This window comes from Maylandia zebra, linkage group LG9, assembly GCF_041146795.1.
Source record: "Maylandia zebra isolate NMK-2024a linkage group LG9, Mzebra_GT3a, whole genome shotgun sequence".
Lineage (NCBI taxonomy): Eukaryota > Metazoa > Chordata > Actinopteri > Cichliformes > Cichlidae > Maylandia > Maylandia zebra.
Window position 1 is genome coordinate 645,691 of NC_135175.1, and position 14,310 is coordinate 660,000.

The following is a 14,310-nucleotide window of genomic DNA, read 5'->3' on the forward strand; positions in this document are numbered from 1 at the left end:
TTTTATCCTGTGAATAAAAGTATATGTTTTTGTCAATGTACCATAATAACAGAAGCGAAACGCAATATTGTGTCAGGACAATTCACTATTTATGCACAATAAATAAAGGAGCGACAATTTCTGTTCAGCGCCAGACTTGCTTGTAACCTATATCACCAATTATGTTAAGAAAAATGACGCATTAACTACAACAGCAGACTGACCTTCGTGTAAATGCTTGGAGCAGACTAACCTGTGAGCTGGAGGGTTCTGGGACGTTATATTTGGTCTTTGAATGGCTGCAATCCAGTCGCGTCTTTGTTACTTCGGAAACACGGCTCGAACAATTTCTCTTCAACGACGTAATCCGATAACAACCGATCTCTTTACCCGTCGGCTTCCCGTGGCTGTCATGCGACTGGCTATTGCAGTTAATAATACAACGGCTTCTTGACATTTTTTGTGTTTCTTTTTATCGCTGTGTAACTGATTTCAATTGAAAGCCTGCGTGCGCTAGTACCTCTTGCCACGAGTTCCCAGAATCCTTTGCGGTTTTACCCCTGAGTGACGTCACATTTTCAATCTCTATGTAGAACAACAGTCTGTGATCTGCCCTCAGTTTGATTGGCTCCAAAGCTGAACTGTGTCCCTGGTTATTGGTGCGAAATCACAGCTTCTAAACGCCACTGGTAGGAGTTGGTTGGGTGAAACAAAAACTACTATTCCTACAACTACATGTCCACATTCTTATTTTGAGATTATTTTAAGAGGGTAACACCATTCACCTCGCATGTGATAGATACCCAGGAGGAAGAGAAACACAACCCAGTGTGTCTGGGCTGCATTACTGCATTTGTTACAGTTACTGTGATCATTTTTGGAAAACAATGATAAAGTGCATCCAGTGTATCAGACAGTAGAAAATGTCTTTGTGTATGGTACAAAGAAACAGTTTTGTGTGGTCAGACATGCAGGGTTTGAGAGGGTTGTACTGTGTTCTTCCCATGATGTATTGTCACCATCATCAACATCGTTAATGATTTTCCACTCCGTGATTGTCTGCTTCCCGTCAGGAGCTCTGAACCCTCTGAGTGCGGCGGCAGCTGCTGCTGCTGCAGCGGGCAGGGTGGCCCTCGCTGGGCAGACAGGCTCCAGTGGGGTCCTGCTGGTTAGCAACCTCAATGAAGAGGTTAGTAATACTGACACCAGTAACACCAGTAAAATGGAAAGTCTACAATTAAAACTCCACCGCTCCTACACACCACCTCCATTCATCTGTTCCTGTTTTTTCTGTTGCTCGCTGTGGGTCAGTTTTTCTATTTCCAGATTTGTTTTCTTGTGCTTGTCATTAAAGATGTGTATAAAAAAACTCATGTTTGACACTTGAATCTGTTAATCTTGATAATTTACTTTGCTTTTGTGTGAGACACACACAGACTGAACACACAGTTTGCTTTTCATGAACTTTCTAGTCTTAGAACTGCAGGAAAAACAAGGCTTCCTTTATGTAAGCTGTAGTTTCCCAAAGGTTCCTTTGATTGTATAATATTTGTTCGCATTCAGATAGCCTGTTGCCTATATGTGTTACCTCCTAACCAGCGTGTGTAGACATCATTTTCATTGTAATCACTGAGCTGTGTGGAGCAGTTGATGTTCTACATCTGGGCTCCTGTTGTAGGTCTAGTTTTATAAAATACTTTTCCTATGAACATTTCTTTACTGTAATTTTGTGTTGTTCTTAAAAGCAAGAACTTATTCTCCCCCCCTGTTTTTCCTTTTTTGGTCCACTTGGTGACTGCAGGATTTGACGTTTATTTCATAGGCACCCGAACCCTCTCCCCTCTTTCCTGTTCTGATAATCAAACCTTCCCTTTTCTTGTCAAACTGCATCTAACTCTGCTAACTGTCTGTCTTCTCTTTTTCTCTCTAAGCTCTCCTCACCTCTCCTCAGCTCATATGAAAGCTCATATGAAATCATTCTGTGGTCTCCTAACTGTGTCTAAGCCCTGGGAACAAACACCTGCTGCTTGCTCTTTTATCCCTTTTCTTCTGTTTTTGGTTTGTGTGTTTAAACTGATTTGGCATCTGACTTGTCTGCTCTGCTCATCTCTGTGAATGGTTGTGTTATTCTGCCTTTGGACAGTATCTACACCACTTAAAGCCCTGATGCTAAGATACTGTGCTCATGCTTTCTTTTAGCTTTGTGGATTTGTGTGAATGCCATGTTATACTGAAGTGGCCTTCACATCAACTCTTTCATGCAAGATTTTGTTGCCTTTTATACTGCATGCTATCTAATCTCCTTGTGAACTCGTGTCACACCATTGCTGAAAGACATTCAGTTTTCTCACAGCTGCTGCATGTTCTATTTGTCCCATTGTTGTGAATGAGTTTGAATATTATTATGATTTGAGATGAATGTACCTTTATCCCATGCTTGTCTAGGATGAAAGCCAGTTTTTTTTTTAAACTTTGCTCTATTTTCTCCAAAGACAACATTGATCCAAGCCATTATCTCTGACCAAACTACTTGCATTATTCCAGTGTACTGACCTGTATTTTATTTTTTTTGTCCCTCCCCATTCCTCATTTTTTAAATTTCCTTACCCAAATTTGCATTTGCCTCCCTGATTTCTCTCTCTCTCTCGCTCTCTCTCTCTCCCTCTCGCTCTCTCTCTCTCGCTCCCCCCCCCCCCCCCCCCCCCTCTCTCTCTCTCTACCCTGCTCCACCTTCACTCCGTGTGCTGGTGGGGATTTTATAAATTTATAACCTTCAATCACCCTTTCTTCCTCCCATATTAACCAACCCTTCTTCCCCTCCATGACCCCTCATCCACCGCTTGCTCCCCTCCTCCATGACCCACCACCTCCATCACTCTCCGGGGAAAAACAAAAACCACCATTCCTCCTACCTACCTCCGTTCTGGATCGATCTGTCCATCTCTACCTCCGCTCCGCTCCGACTCTTCTACCTCTCTACCTGTCTCACGCTGCTTGTTGCTCTTCTCTCCCTCTAAAGATGGTTACGCCCCAAAGTCTGTTTACCCTCTTCGGTATGTTATCGTTAGCTCTCTCTCTCTTCTTTCTTTAGCTCTACTTTTCTTTCTTGTATCTACTCTTTCTATTCTACTTTCATTCTGACTTTTTGTTGTTGTTGTTACTATTATTATTGTTGTTATTATTATTATTATTATTATTATTATTATTATTATTATTATCATAGTTATTATTAATATTGTCATTGTTAGCATTACAAGCTTCTCTATATTTGTTTGCTGATTGTAGATTTGGTCATTTTGAATCCTCATTGACCGCCTGTTAATTGGTTTGGGTTATGTCATGTCATTACTTTGCCCTAAAATTTACTACTTAGTAAGAAGTTAATGCATGTCTAAGCCATTGGTTTTTGCATGCTGTTTTTATTTTTAGCCATCTCACATAGCTTGATAACGTTTCTGCTTAGAGGGTGCTTCTTCTTTATCCTTTATCTGTTTTTTCACACACTTTCATACACCTCACACTCTACAGTCTAAAATAAACCTGTGTTTCTATGCTGTCGTCTCTGCTGTACCTTGTTTTTAAATATCCTTGTCTCCTGTGAAACCTTGAGATTTTTCTAACTGCCTGCTTTTTTTCGTCCCAACCTCTTCTCCTATTGCCGGCTTCTGGGTCTGTCACAGGAGTGTATGGTGATGTCCAGAGGGTGAAAATTCTTTACAACAAGAAGGACAGTGCTCTCATACAGATGTCTGAGTCCAATCAGGCCCAGCTAGGTAAGTGGATATCTCTGTTATATGGATGTCTGACTGGTCTGTAGTGCAAGTCCCATAGTATGCTGTGTAATAAATATTTTGGTCCTGTGTTGATCATTACACTTTTCTTAAATATAATGCAGCACAGTCATTACTTGCCAGAGAAAGTAATTCTGTTACTTTTTTACTCAGTAAAATGAGCTGAAACGCAGGCTTGTATAATTGGCAGCTAACAATATAAACATTAGAATACAGTCCCACACACCAGCACAAATGCATATCGTGAGGACACATACACACTGTCTTTTAGTTTTTACATAAGAACTCAAAGCAAAGATGGCAACCAGTGATGTCACTGTAGAAATGGTAGATGTCTGTATTTATAATGAGGCGATCGTGGCTCAAGAGTTGGGAGTTCGCCTTGTAATCAGAAGGTTCGAGCCCCGGCTTGGACAGTCTCGGTCGTTGTGTCCTTGGGCAAGACACTTCACCCGTTGCCTACTGGTAGTGGTCAGAGGGCCCGGTGGCGCCAGTGTCCGGCAGCCTCGCCTCTGTCAGTGTGCCCCAGGGTGGCTGTGGCTACAATGTAGCTGCCATCACCAGTGTGTGAATGGGTGGATGACTGGATGACTGGATATGTAAAGCGCTATACAAATACAGGCCATTTACCATATATAGCGCTTTACTAGTCCCTAAGGACTAGTAAAGCGCTTTACATATCCAGTCATCCACCCATTCACACACACCAGTAGGCAACGGGTGAAGTGTCTTGCCCAAGGACACAACGGCCGAGACTGTCCAAGCTGGGGCTCGAACCGGCAACCTTCCGATTAAAAGATGAACTCCCAACTCTTGAGCCACGATCGCCCGATAGAAACACACGTATAGGTAGAAATAGAGGCTACAGTGCTCAAGCCTGACTTCCTCATCCTTTTGTTACACATGGTTCTGGGTCAGCATGCACTCAGCTTTTTCATTGGCTAGCTCTGTGTCTGCATGTTTTCTGCAGGTACTTGCGCCCCAGTACCAGGGTGGCTGTGGCTACATTGTAGCTTGCCATCACCAGTGTGTGAATGTGTGTGTGAATGGGTGGATGACAGGTTGTGTAAAGCGCTTTGGGGTCCTTAGGGACTAGAAAAGCGCTATATAAATACAGGCCATTTACAGGCCATTTACTTTAAAAGAGATGAAGTTAGCATTGTAACATGGTTATTTGTCCTGGATGCAGTTTGCAATTTACCAGCAAACTGTTATCCATTTATGCAAAAACAAAATAAAATAAAAAAAAATAAAGAGTCCTTCTGTGTGTCATCATACAGGACACTTAAGCCCCTTTTCAATTAGTACCTATTCAGGTTGGCTCGTCACAGTTTTCAGGGTTTGCCATTAGGTCATAGTACCAGGTAACAGGTCCTTTTTTTAGCACCTACTTGGCCATGGTTCCAAATGATCCCAAAATGTGACGTCAACAGACTGCATGCCACCAGTTGGCTAGTCAGTGGCGTCACGAGAGTGTCTCATTCATGAAAATCAAAACCGCCGTTTTTAAAACCTGGCAACAAAGGAAATGGCTAGAAAAAACAATGCCATCGTCCACAGACTGAGCAGCAGGCATATCGTCGCCTCGATGTCCACTTTGTAGCGTGCGCGTCACATACTAATTACGTCATGGGACGCTCAGCTGTGTTGCTATAACGATGGACACGCGCAGTTCTTCCATTTCTAAGACTTCCTGTTGCCAACAAATCTGTGAGAAGGCAAGGTAAGGAAGACAGAGCCCCTGCAGGACTACAGCCAGGGACATGCTCTGTGATCCACATGGGGTTGACATCAACTGCATCACTGACTACATACATTTCTGTGAAGATACCTAAAGCGCCTTGAGGCGACTGTTGTTGGGATTTGGCGCTGTATAAATAAAATTGAATTGAATTGAATCCCAGCCAGGACTGTATGCTGTTTTTCCAACAATAAGTCCTGGATCAACATTGACAAGAAGGCCCTGCTGAATGAGTTGAATGTGGGGCTAATAAGGTGTAGATGCATACAGACCAAAGTCCATCTGAATAACACCAAAGAGGTGTGGAGAGATGCAGCTGATGCCCTCAATCAGATAAATTGGCAGTAGCCTGCACACAGCACGAACAATGAACTGACTCTCTATCTTAACAGGGTCAGTACTGGGTCCCCTGCTGCCAGTCCTCATACCGGACTGTGATAGTAGGGATGGGTATTGTTTAGGTTTTATCCGATACCGGTGCCAAACTGGTACTTTTGAAACGGTGCCGGTGCTTAAAGAATGGAGAACACAAACTTTGTCCATAAACCTCTTAGCAGTCTCTTTTTTTTCTGCAAAATGATAACCAAGTTAGCCTTTTCTGTTGATACAACATACCTCCTTTGGTTGGAACCGGTGCTTAAACAATGGAAAACACAAACTTTGTCCTAAAACCTCTCATGTTTAGCTGTGTTTGGTTTTTTTTTTTTTGTAAAAGGATAACAATGTTAGCCTTTTCTGCAGCTATCACCTTAAAGCACTTGTTGCAGGCTGCTGAGTTTGCATCTCTTGCTGTGTACAGCCAGACTTTTGACCGCTTTGACCATTTTTAATCTGTAGCTCTGCTCTAAAAGAACATACGTACCGTACCGCCTACTATCCTTGGAAAGGTAAAATGATTGGCTAGAATCCAAAGTGTATGACATCTCAAGAAAAAAAAAAAAGCACTGAAATGTGCGCTGCTTTTCGGTCTGGTTACTACCGGTTATGTCAGAACCGGTGCCATAATGGCACCAGATACCGCTACCCATCCCTAGTGATTGGTGTCCAGCTAAGAGCGTAAGTGTAGGGACTACACCAAAGCAAAGCTATAGACCCTGGTCGCATCAGGTCTGAATGACTTCAGACCAGTTACCTTGACGTTAACATGTCATCAAGGTGCTGGAGAGACTGGTTCTTGCCCGACTTAGCTTCCAGGTGAAACATGCTCTCAACACTCTTCGGTTCACTTACCAGCCTCTTGTGGGGGTGGATGATGCTGTTATCTGCCTGTTGCAACATGCTCGCTTTCACATGCGTGGAACTGGTAGCATTGTGAGAATCATATTACTTGTCTTTCCAAGGAAAAACAATTCAAGTGAGAAGTTGCTCGGGGTGGGTATCACCACTTCTCCTGTCTCCTGGATTGCCGACCACGTCTTTAAGGTTGGGCAGGAGTGGTGAGGAACTATGTGGAGAAGTCTGGAAGAAGAGCAAGCATCTTTTATTGTTATTATATGTTCACACATAACGAAGTTTTGTTTTGGTACCTCGGCACACATCAGACACAAGTTGTTGTTTTTTTTGTGTGTTTGTTTTTTAAAAAATACGTGTTTACAGAAACCTATTCCAATTACAGTTATATAACCGATATGGACAATGTGTAGACTTTCAGCTTCCATTTGAGGGTATCCACATTGAAATTGGGTGAAGGGTTTAAGAGTTTTTGCTCCTTAACACGTGCCAAAAGTAATTAGCTAATTGACTCAAAGTCGATTCCATGGCCAGGTGTGGGCAATTCCTTCATTATGTCATTGTCAGTTTAGCAAATAAAAGGCATGGAGTTGATTTGAGGTGCACTATAAAACAGTTGAATGGACACTATCTATGTGTGCAGGAAGTCACAAATAGAATTTAGATGTATTTCACAGATCTGGGGGAAAAGCTCTCCCTCAGTCTGGTGGTGCATGTTTGTATGTTTCTATACTGCTTACCAGATGGAAGCATTTTAAACAGTCCATTGCCAGGGTGGGTGGGGTCTGCAGTGATACGTCAGTGCCGGAGATGGCAGTAGGATCAATAAAGTAATCCGCAAAGCTGGAAGCATCATAAATCAGAACTTGGAGGCATTTGAGTCATTGAGAGACGGGACTGTGCTCCACCATGGATAACCCATCGCACCTGCTCTACTCCACACTTCTAAGGCAGATTTATAGTCTACATTTTATTTATTAAATGCAACTTACACTTCTCTCTTACACAACGCCAGTCTTACATTTACTTTTTTTTAACCAACTTTTACTTTACTATTTAAACCATTTTTACTTTTCATTGTTTTTTGTCACTGTTGTATACTGCAGGAATTATATCTCATAATATAAGGCCCTTATTGGACACCTGTGACACTCTTATTTTAACTGTGTTGTTTATTGTTGTGTATTGTAGACTCTACTATTTTTACTTTATCATGCTGTTGTGACACAAAAAAATTCCCTTATGGGCTCAATAAAGTATCCATCTATTTAACATAACAAAATCCTTTTAGTGCTTTGTTCGAGATCGAATGCATTCCCCTCTCGCCCCTTTAGGCGGTCTTTATCCTCCAAGCTCTGGTCCTCTACCAGAGGCCTGGGAGCTTGAGGGTCCTGCGCAGTATCTTAGCTGTTCCTAGGACTGCACTCTTCTGGACAGAGATCTCCGATGTTGTTCCTGGGATCTGCTGGAGCCACTCGCCTAATTTGGAAGTCACTGCAATAAGTGCTCTGATTACCACTGGGGCCACTGCAACCTTCACCCTCCACATCTTCTTGAGCTCTTCTCTGAGCACTTGGTAATTTTCCAGCTTGGTTAGCCACCACCATTTTGTCTGTCTGTATCTGGAAGTCCCACAGGATCTTAGCTCGGCCATTCTCCACCATTCTTGGGGGCGTCTCCCATTTTGACCTTGGGACTTCCAGGCCATACATGGCACAGATGTTCCTGTATGCTATGCTGGCCACTTGGTTATGGCGTTCAATGTATGCCCTGCCTGCTAGCTTCTTACACCCTGCACTTCTGTGCTGGATTGTCTCAGGGGCATCTTTACACAGCCTGCACCTGGGGTCTTGCCTGGTGTGATAGACCCCAGCCGCTATGGATCTTGTGCTCAGAGCTTGTTCCTGTGCTGCTATGATTAGTGCCTCTGTGCTGTTTATTCATAAGGTTAGTTAGTAGAGTTGCCAACCGTCCCGTAAAAAACGGAATCGTCACGTATTCAGAGAAAATATTACGTTTTGTATTGAGCTGAAAAGGAACACAGTTTGTCCCGTACTTCAGCTAGAATAGAAAAAGACACAAAGCTGGAGTTATTCTGTGTATTTACGCTGCATAACTGGCTCTTCTTCTCTCATTCTCTCTCCTGTTTCTACTTCAATCATGAAACTGATCAATGATCAGCTGATCGGCTTTTCTCTCGTGTTTATTTATCGCCCACTTTGCGCCAGAAAGAAGAAACCAGCGCATGTCGCGTTAAACAACAGCAGCACGTTTAAGCTTGATCAGCTGTTGTTAGAATTTATTTAATATTAATTTCTAGTATCAGCTGATGTTTGCTGGAGCCACAGCTGTAAAAAAGCTGCTGGTCATGATATGGTTTGGTTATCTGGTGAGAGGTAAACATGAAGCTGAAAGCAGGAGATGTCCTTACTGGATCATCAGAGCTGAACAGGTGATGGAGAAACAGGTTTACCTTTTAGGTGACATGAGTGAGTTGAAGGGAAGTTATGAACTGTTTCTGAGAGACAAATAACACCAGGATCCTTTTCTAAGTAGCTGACAGCTGGTAACTGTGCAGGGGCGGATCTTGCAAAGTTTTGCCAGGGGCCAGGTAGGGCATTAACAGGGAGAGGGGGGCACAAAGAAATACTTTTCTTTGTTATTCTCACTTAAAATGTCTCACTTTTATTAAATAATTATCTGAATCTTACAACCAAAGTTTTTATCAGATGTAAAATGTATAGAAATCATACATATACCAACAAGACTGTACATCACTGTCACAACAGCATTTGTTTTCATTCAAAGGCTTTATGGCTTTTCCTATAATACTTGGTGGGCCAGTCTCTAGTCAAAATGCCCAGGCTGATTTTTTTTGTCCCAGCACAGCCCTGGGCACGTCACGCAGTGAGTTAATCTGAGCAGGTGCATTAAAAAAATAAAAGGCCGGGCCAGCGGTGCATATCACAAATTAGCTCGCATAGACACATTAGTTGTGCTGCTTCTTAATGACGGTAACCCCAACTACCAGATTCAACCTGTAATTGGCTAAAAATAACTTAGCCAACTGGTGAGAGGGACGTTGCTAGCTGGCAGTTTTTTCAAGCGATGTTGAAATTTCCACATTCCAACACTTCAAATGCTTCAGGAGCTGTCTGCTCAGCGCTGCATCGGCACCATGGAAATATACAGATACATCCGTAGACTCGAGACAGAATTCACAGGCGTATGGACCAATGTTTTCTTTTCTGATCAAACCAGAAAGCTTTAATGAGCAGCTGGGTTTGTCTTGCCTTAATTTCCTGGACACAGAGGACATCGAAATGCAGCTGATTGAACTGAAAAGCTCGACTCTATGGGAGTCTTTGCAGAACTACGAATGCAGCTGGAATCCACAGCTGTGTGCGTTCATGGAGCTTGCATTTTCAATTCAATTTTATTTATATAGCGCCAAATCACAACAAAAGTCGCCTCAAGGCGCTTCATAGGTAAAGAGAAAAACCCAACAATCATATGACCCCTATGAGCAAGCAGTTTGGCGACAGTGGGAAGGAAAAACTCCCTTTTAACAGGAAGAAAGCTCCAGCAGAACCAGACTCAGGGAGGGGCGGGGCCATCTGCTGCGACTGGTTGGGGTGAGAGACGGAAGACAGGATAAAGACATGCTGTGGAAGAGAGACAGAGGTTAATAACAGATATGATTCAATGCAGAGAGGTCTATTAACACATACTGAGTGAGAAAGGTGACTGGAAAGGAAAAACTCAATGCATCATGGGAATCCCCCGGCAGCCTACGTCTATTGCAGCATACCTAAGGGAGGATTCAGGGTCACTTGGTCCAGCCCTAACTATATGCTAAAAAAAAAATCAACTGGCATGGTGTCCAATTGTGTGCCAAAATTGGACATTTTTGTACAACGTCTGGATATTCATGTATTGACAGGGCTGTAGTTTTTCATTGTTTCACTTTAGAAACATAAATCTTTGCACAGATGATGTTTATATGTTGGTTACTGAATTTCTGGAACCAAATGTGATCTGAGGCATATTTTTCAATGGGTTATATGCTAAAAATTAAAAAGAAATAATTAGGTGAGGATAAAATCTACTTATTTTTTCTGTGTTCCAGTCTCAGTAACTTTGACACAGTAATATCTGCTTCAATATTTACACCACTGATGAAATTTCCCAAGTGTTAGCTTTATTTTGATACCAATATTGTAAGGACAGAGTTTGTAACTGCAGAGAAATAATAAATTAAATTTGGGCGTTACATTTTCGAGCAGGAAGCTCAGAAACTCCCTTGGGGCTTAAGAGGTTAAGATAAGATGGGGCCTGATTATTTAGGACCTTGTATGCGAGGAGCAGGATTTTGGATTCAATTCTGGATTTAACAGGAAGCCAATGAAGGGAAGCCAATACAGGAGAAATCTGCTCTCTTTCTAGTCCCTGTCAGGACTCTTGCTGCAGCATTTTGGATTAACTGAAGGCTTTTCAGGGAGTTTTTAGGACTTCCTGATAATAATGAATTACAGTCGTCCAGCCTGGAAGTAATAAATGCATGAACTAGTTTTTCAGCGTCACTCTGAGACAGGATATTTCTAATTTTAGAGATGTTGCACAAATGGAAGAACGCAGTCTTACATATTTGTTTAATATGTGCGTTGAAGGACATGTCCTGGTCAAAAATGACTCCAAGGTTCCTCACAGCGTTACTGGAGGCCAAGGTAATGCCATCCAGAGTAAGAATCTGGTTAGATACCATATTTCTAAGATTTTCAGGGCCGAGTACAATAACTTCAGTTTGATCTGAATTAAGAAGCAGAAAGTTAGCGGCCATCCAGGTCTTTATGTCTTTAAGACATTCCTGCAGTTTAACTAATTGGTGTGTGTTACCTGGCTTCATGGATAGAAAGAGCTGGGTGTCATCTGCATAGCAGTGAAAATGTATGCTAGTGTAAACAGAATTGGTCCTAGCACTGAACCCTGTGGAACACCATGACTGACCTTAATGTGTGAAGAGGGCTCTCCATTTACATGCACCAATTGGAATCTATTAGATAGATATGATACAAACCTGCTGGGTCTATAGATGGCTTTTTGAGTAAAGGTTTAACTACAGCCACCTTAAAAGCCTGTGGTACATAGCCGATTAGAGATGGGTTGATCATATTTAAGATGGAAGAATTAATTAATGGCAGTAGGTGGTATTTTGCGCCTCTGGTATTCTTTCCAAATCCTTTCTGTGCCATATACTGACCCATGTACCTGTTCATCTTAGCCGCTATGATGCCTGACACAGGCTTACATGTGGTACTCAGGCAGATTATTGGTTGTTAGATGGAAGGGACCGGTCCCTTCTGGGGGTCCGTGGGGATCAGGACTGTCTGGCCTTCGATTAGCCATTCCATGTGTCTCTAATCAACTAGCAGCTCGTTCACTTGTACTGCCACACACTCAGGGAGTAAGTAAAATTTTATTTATATAACACATTTCTAGATAAAAGATCACAAATGGTAAATGGCCTGTATTTATATAGCGCCTTACTAGTCCCTAAGGACCCCAAAGCGCTTTACATATCCAGTCATCCACCCAGTCACACACACATTCACACACTGGTGATGGCAAGCTACATTGTAGCCACAGCCACCCTGGGGCGCACTGACAGAGGCGAGGCTGCCGGACACTGGCGCCACCGGGCCCTCTGACCACCACCAGTAGGCAACGGGTGAAGTGTCTTGCCCAAGGACACAACGACCGAGACTGTCCAAGCCGGGGCTCGAACCGGCAACCTTCCGATTACAAGGCGATCTCCCAACTCTTGAGCCACGATCGCCCCAAAGTGCTTCACAAGGTATAAAACAAAAAGAGACAAAAGTTAACAAAATGCACTTCTAAAAAGATGTGTTTTTAGTTGTTTTTTTAAAAGTGACCACTGAGTCTGCAGATCTTGAGAGGAAGAGAGTTCCACAGTCTGGCGGCCACAGTGGCAAAAGCTCCATCACCCTTGGTTTTCAGCCTTGTATGCTGTAAATAACAAGTAGGCCCTGATCACAAGACCTCAGGGACCTACTAGGGACATAGGGCTGTAAAAGTTCAATGATGTAGGCTGGTGCTTGTCCTTGAAGAGCTATAAATGTCAGAACCAGTATCATAAAATGGACTCTGAATTCAACAGGGAGCCAGTGCATCTGTATAAGCAACGGTGTCACATGGGAGTACTTAGATGTTTTTGTCAGAAGCCTTGCTGCAGCACAGTCACCTTTTCCGCCAGTAGACTTGAGCCATGTCAGAGCCTGGTGCTGTCCAACTCTTCATACTGGAGGCCATTTCTTGGATGTCTGCCGCTGTTCAGGGAGGTCGCAGATGCCAACAGACTTAATAAACTGATCCGTAAGGCCAGCAATGTTGTGGGGATGGAGCTGGACTCCCTCAAGGTGGTGTCGGAGAGGCGGATGCTGTCCAAGATAAAGACAATGTTGGATAACACCTCCCACCCACTCCATGACATGTTGGTCAGTCACAGGAGCACGTTCAGTGAGAGACTGAGATTACCGAAAAGCACCACTGAACGACACAGGAAATCATTCCTGCCTGTGGCCATCTCCCTGTACAACGCATCCACTTAACACACTGTTTGCTGCTACAGCTACACATGTTTCTTTTCCAAATATTTATTTATAAGTGACTTATGTATGTATGTATGTATATATATGTATATATTGTACTATTCTTAGTTAGCGTATTGTCTGTCTTGTCTTAATGTTGGTTTAAAATGGAGCACTGTAACAAAAAATAATTTCCCCCAGGGATCAATAAAGTATTCTGATTCTGATTCTGATTGCTGTAGTCTGCCCTCAGATCCACTAGCCACTGAGCATTGGCGTTATGGGTTGCGTCCTTCTCCCATATGCTCTTACAATATTGTTCCGTCTCCAGCCTTGGTGGTACTGTTCTCATATTGTTCCCCTGTTACTGGGAGTACACCTTGGATGGTTCTGTTGGCAGCTTCCAAGGCCTCAGATATGGACAGCTTGCTGTACTCCTTAAGCACCTTTTTTTATTGCACCTTTCTGCCACTCCGATAGTTGGCTAACCTCCCGCTGTGCTACCTTGATCTTTACTTCTAGTCTCCTTCTCCATGGAGGGTACTGCTCCTTGTGGCTGTTCAACTTGTAGCTAAGCATCTCACTGATCACTGCTGCCGTGGTGTAGATCAGCTGGTTAGTCTCGGTTATGGTGGCGGTAGGTATTGTCTGTAGTGCTGCATTCACATCATCTAGTAGATCTTCTGAGGGTACTTCACTTAGTCTTAGGAACTGGATCCAGGTTTCAAGCTTGGCCATGATCCTATTAGGTCAGTTCCTCTTACACTCAATGATCCTTCTTCCATTGCACTTGGGGTTTGGTACCCAATCTCAGTTGGGGGTGATGATGACTCCCCCTGACCTGTCATCCTGGCTCCCCCTTGCCATCCTCTAGCCATGAGAGTAGTCCCTTCTTCCAAATATTGGAACACTGAGGTACTAGTTGATTTGCCATCAATGTGGATGCTGGGTATCGACGATT

At 43.1% G+C, this 14,310-nt stretch overlaps 1 protein-coding gene across 8 annotated transcripts in view; it reads left to right on the forward strand.

The window, feature by feature from the left end:
• ptbp2a (polypyrimidine tract binding protein 2a) overlaps positions 1-14,310 on the forward strand; it is a 38,397-nt gene that overhangs the window by 15,586 nt on the left and 8,501 nt on the right. For 4 of the 8 annotated variants that reach the window (XM_012924962.5, XM_014410976.4, XM_004572062.6 and 1 more), the window contains 3 exons: positions 1,053-1,168; positions 2,999-3,032; positions 3,660-3,752. In XM_012924962.5, the coding sequence (XP_012780416.1) occupies positions 1,053-1,168; positions 2,999-3,032; positions 3,660-3,752 (243 nt within the window). Of the gene's footprint in view, positions 1-1,052; positions 1,169-2,998; positions 3,033-3,659; positions 3,753-4,740; positions 12,596-14,310 lie in introns of all 8 variants that reach the window. The other 4 variants (XR_013100022.1, XR_013100021.1, XM_076887882.1 and 1 more) reach the window with 2 other exon arrangements.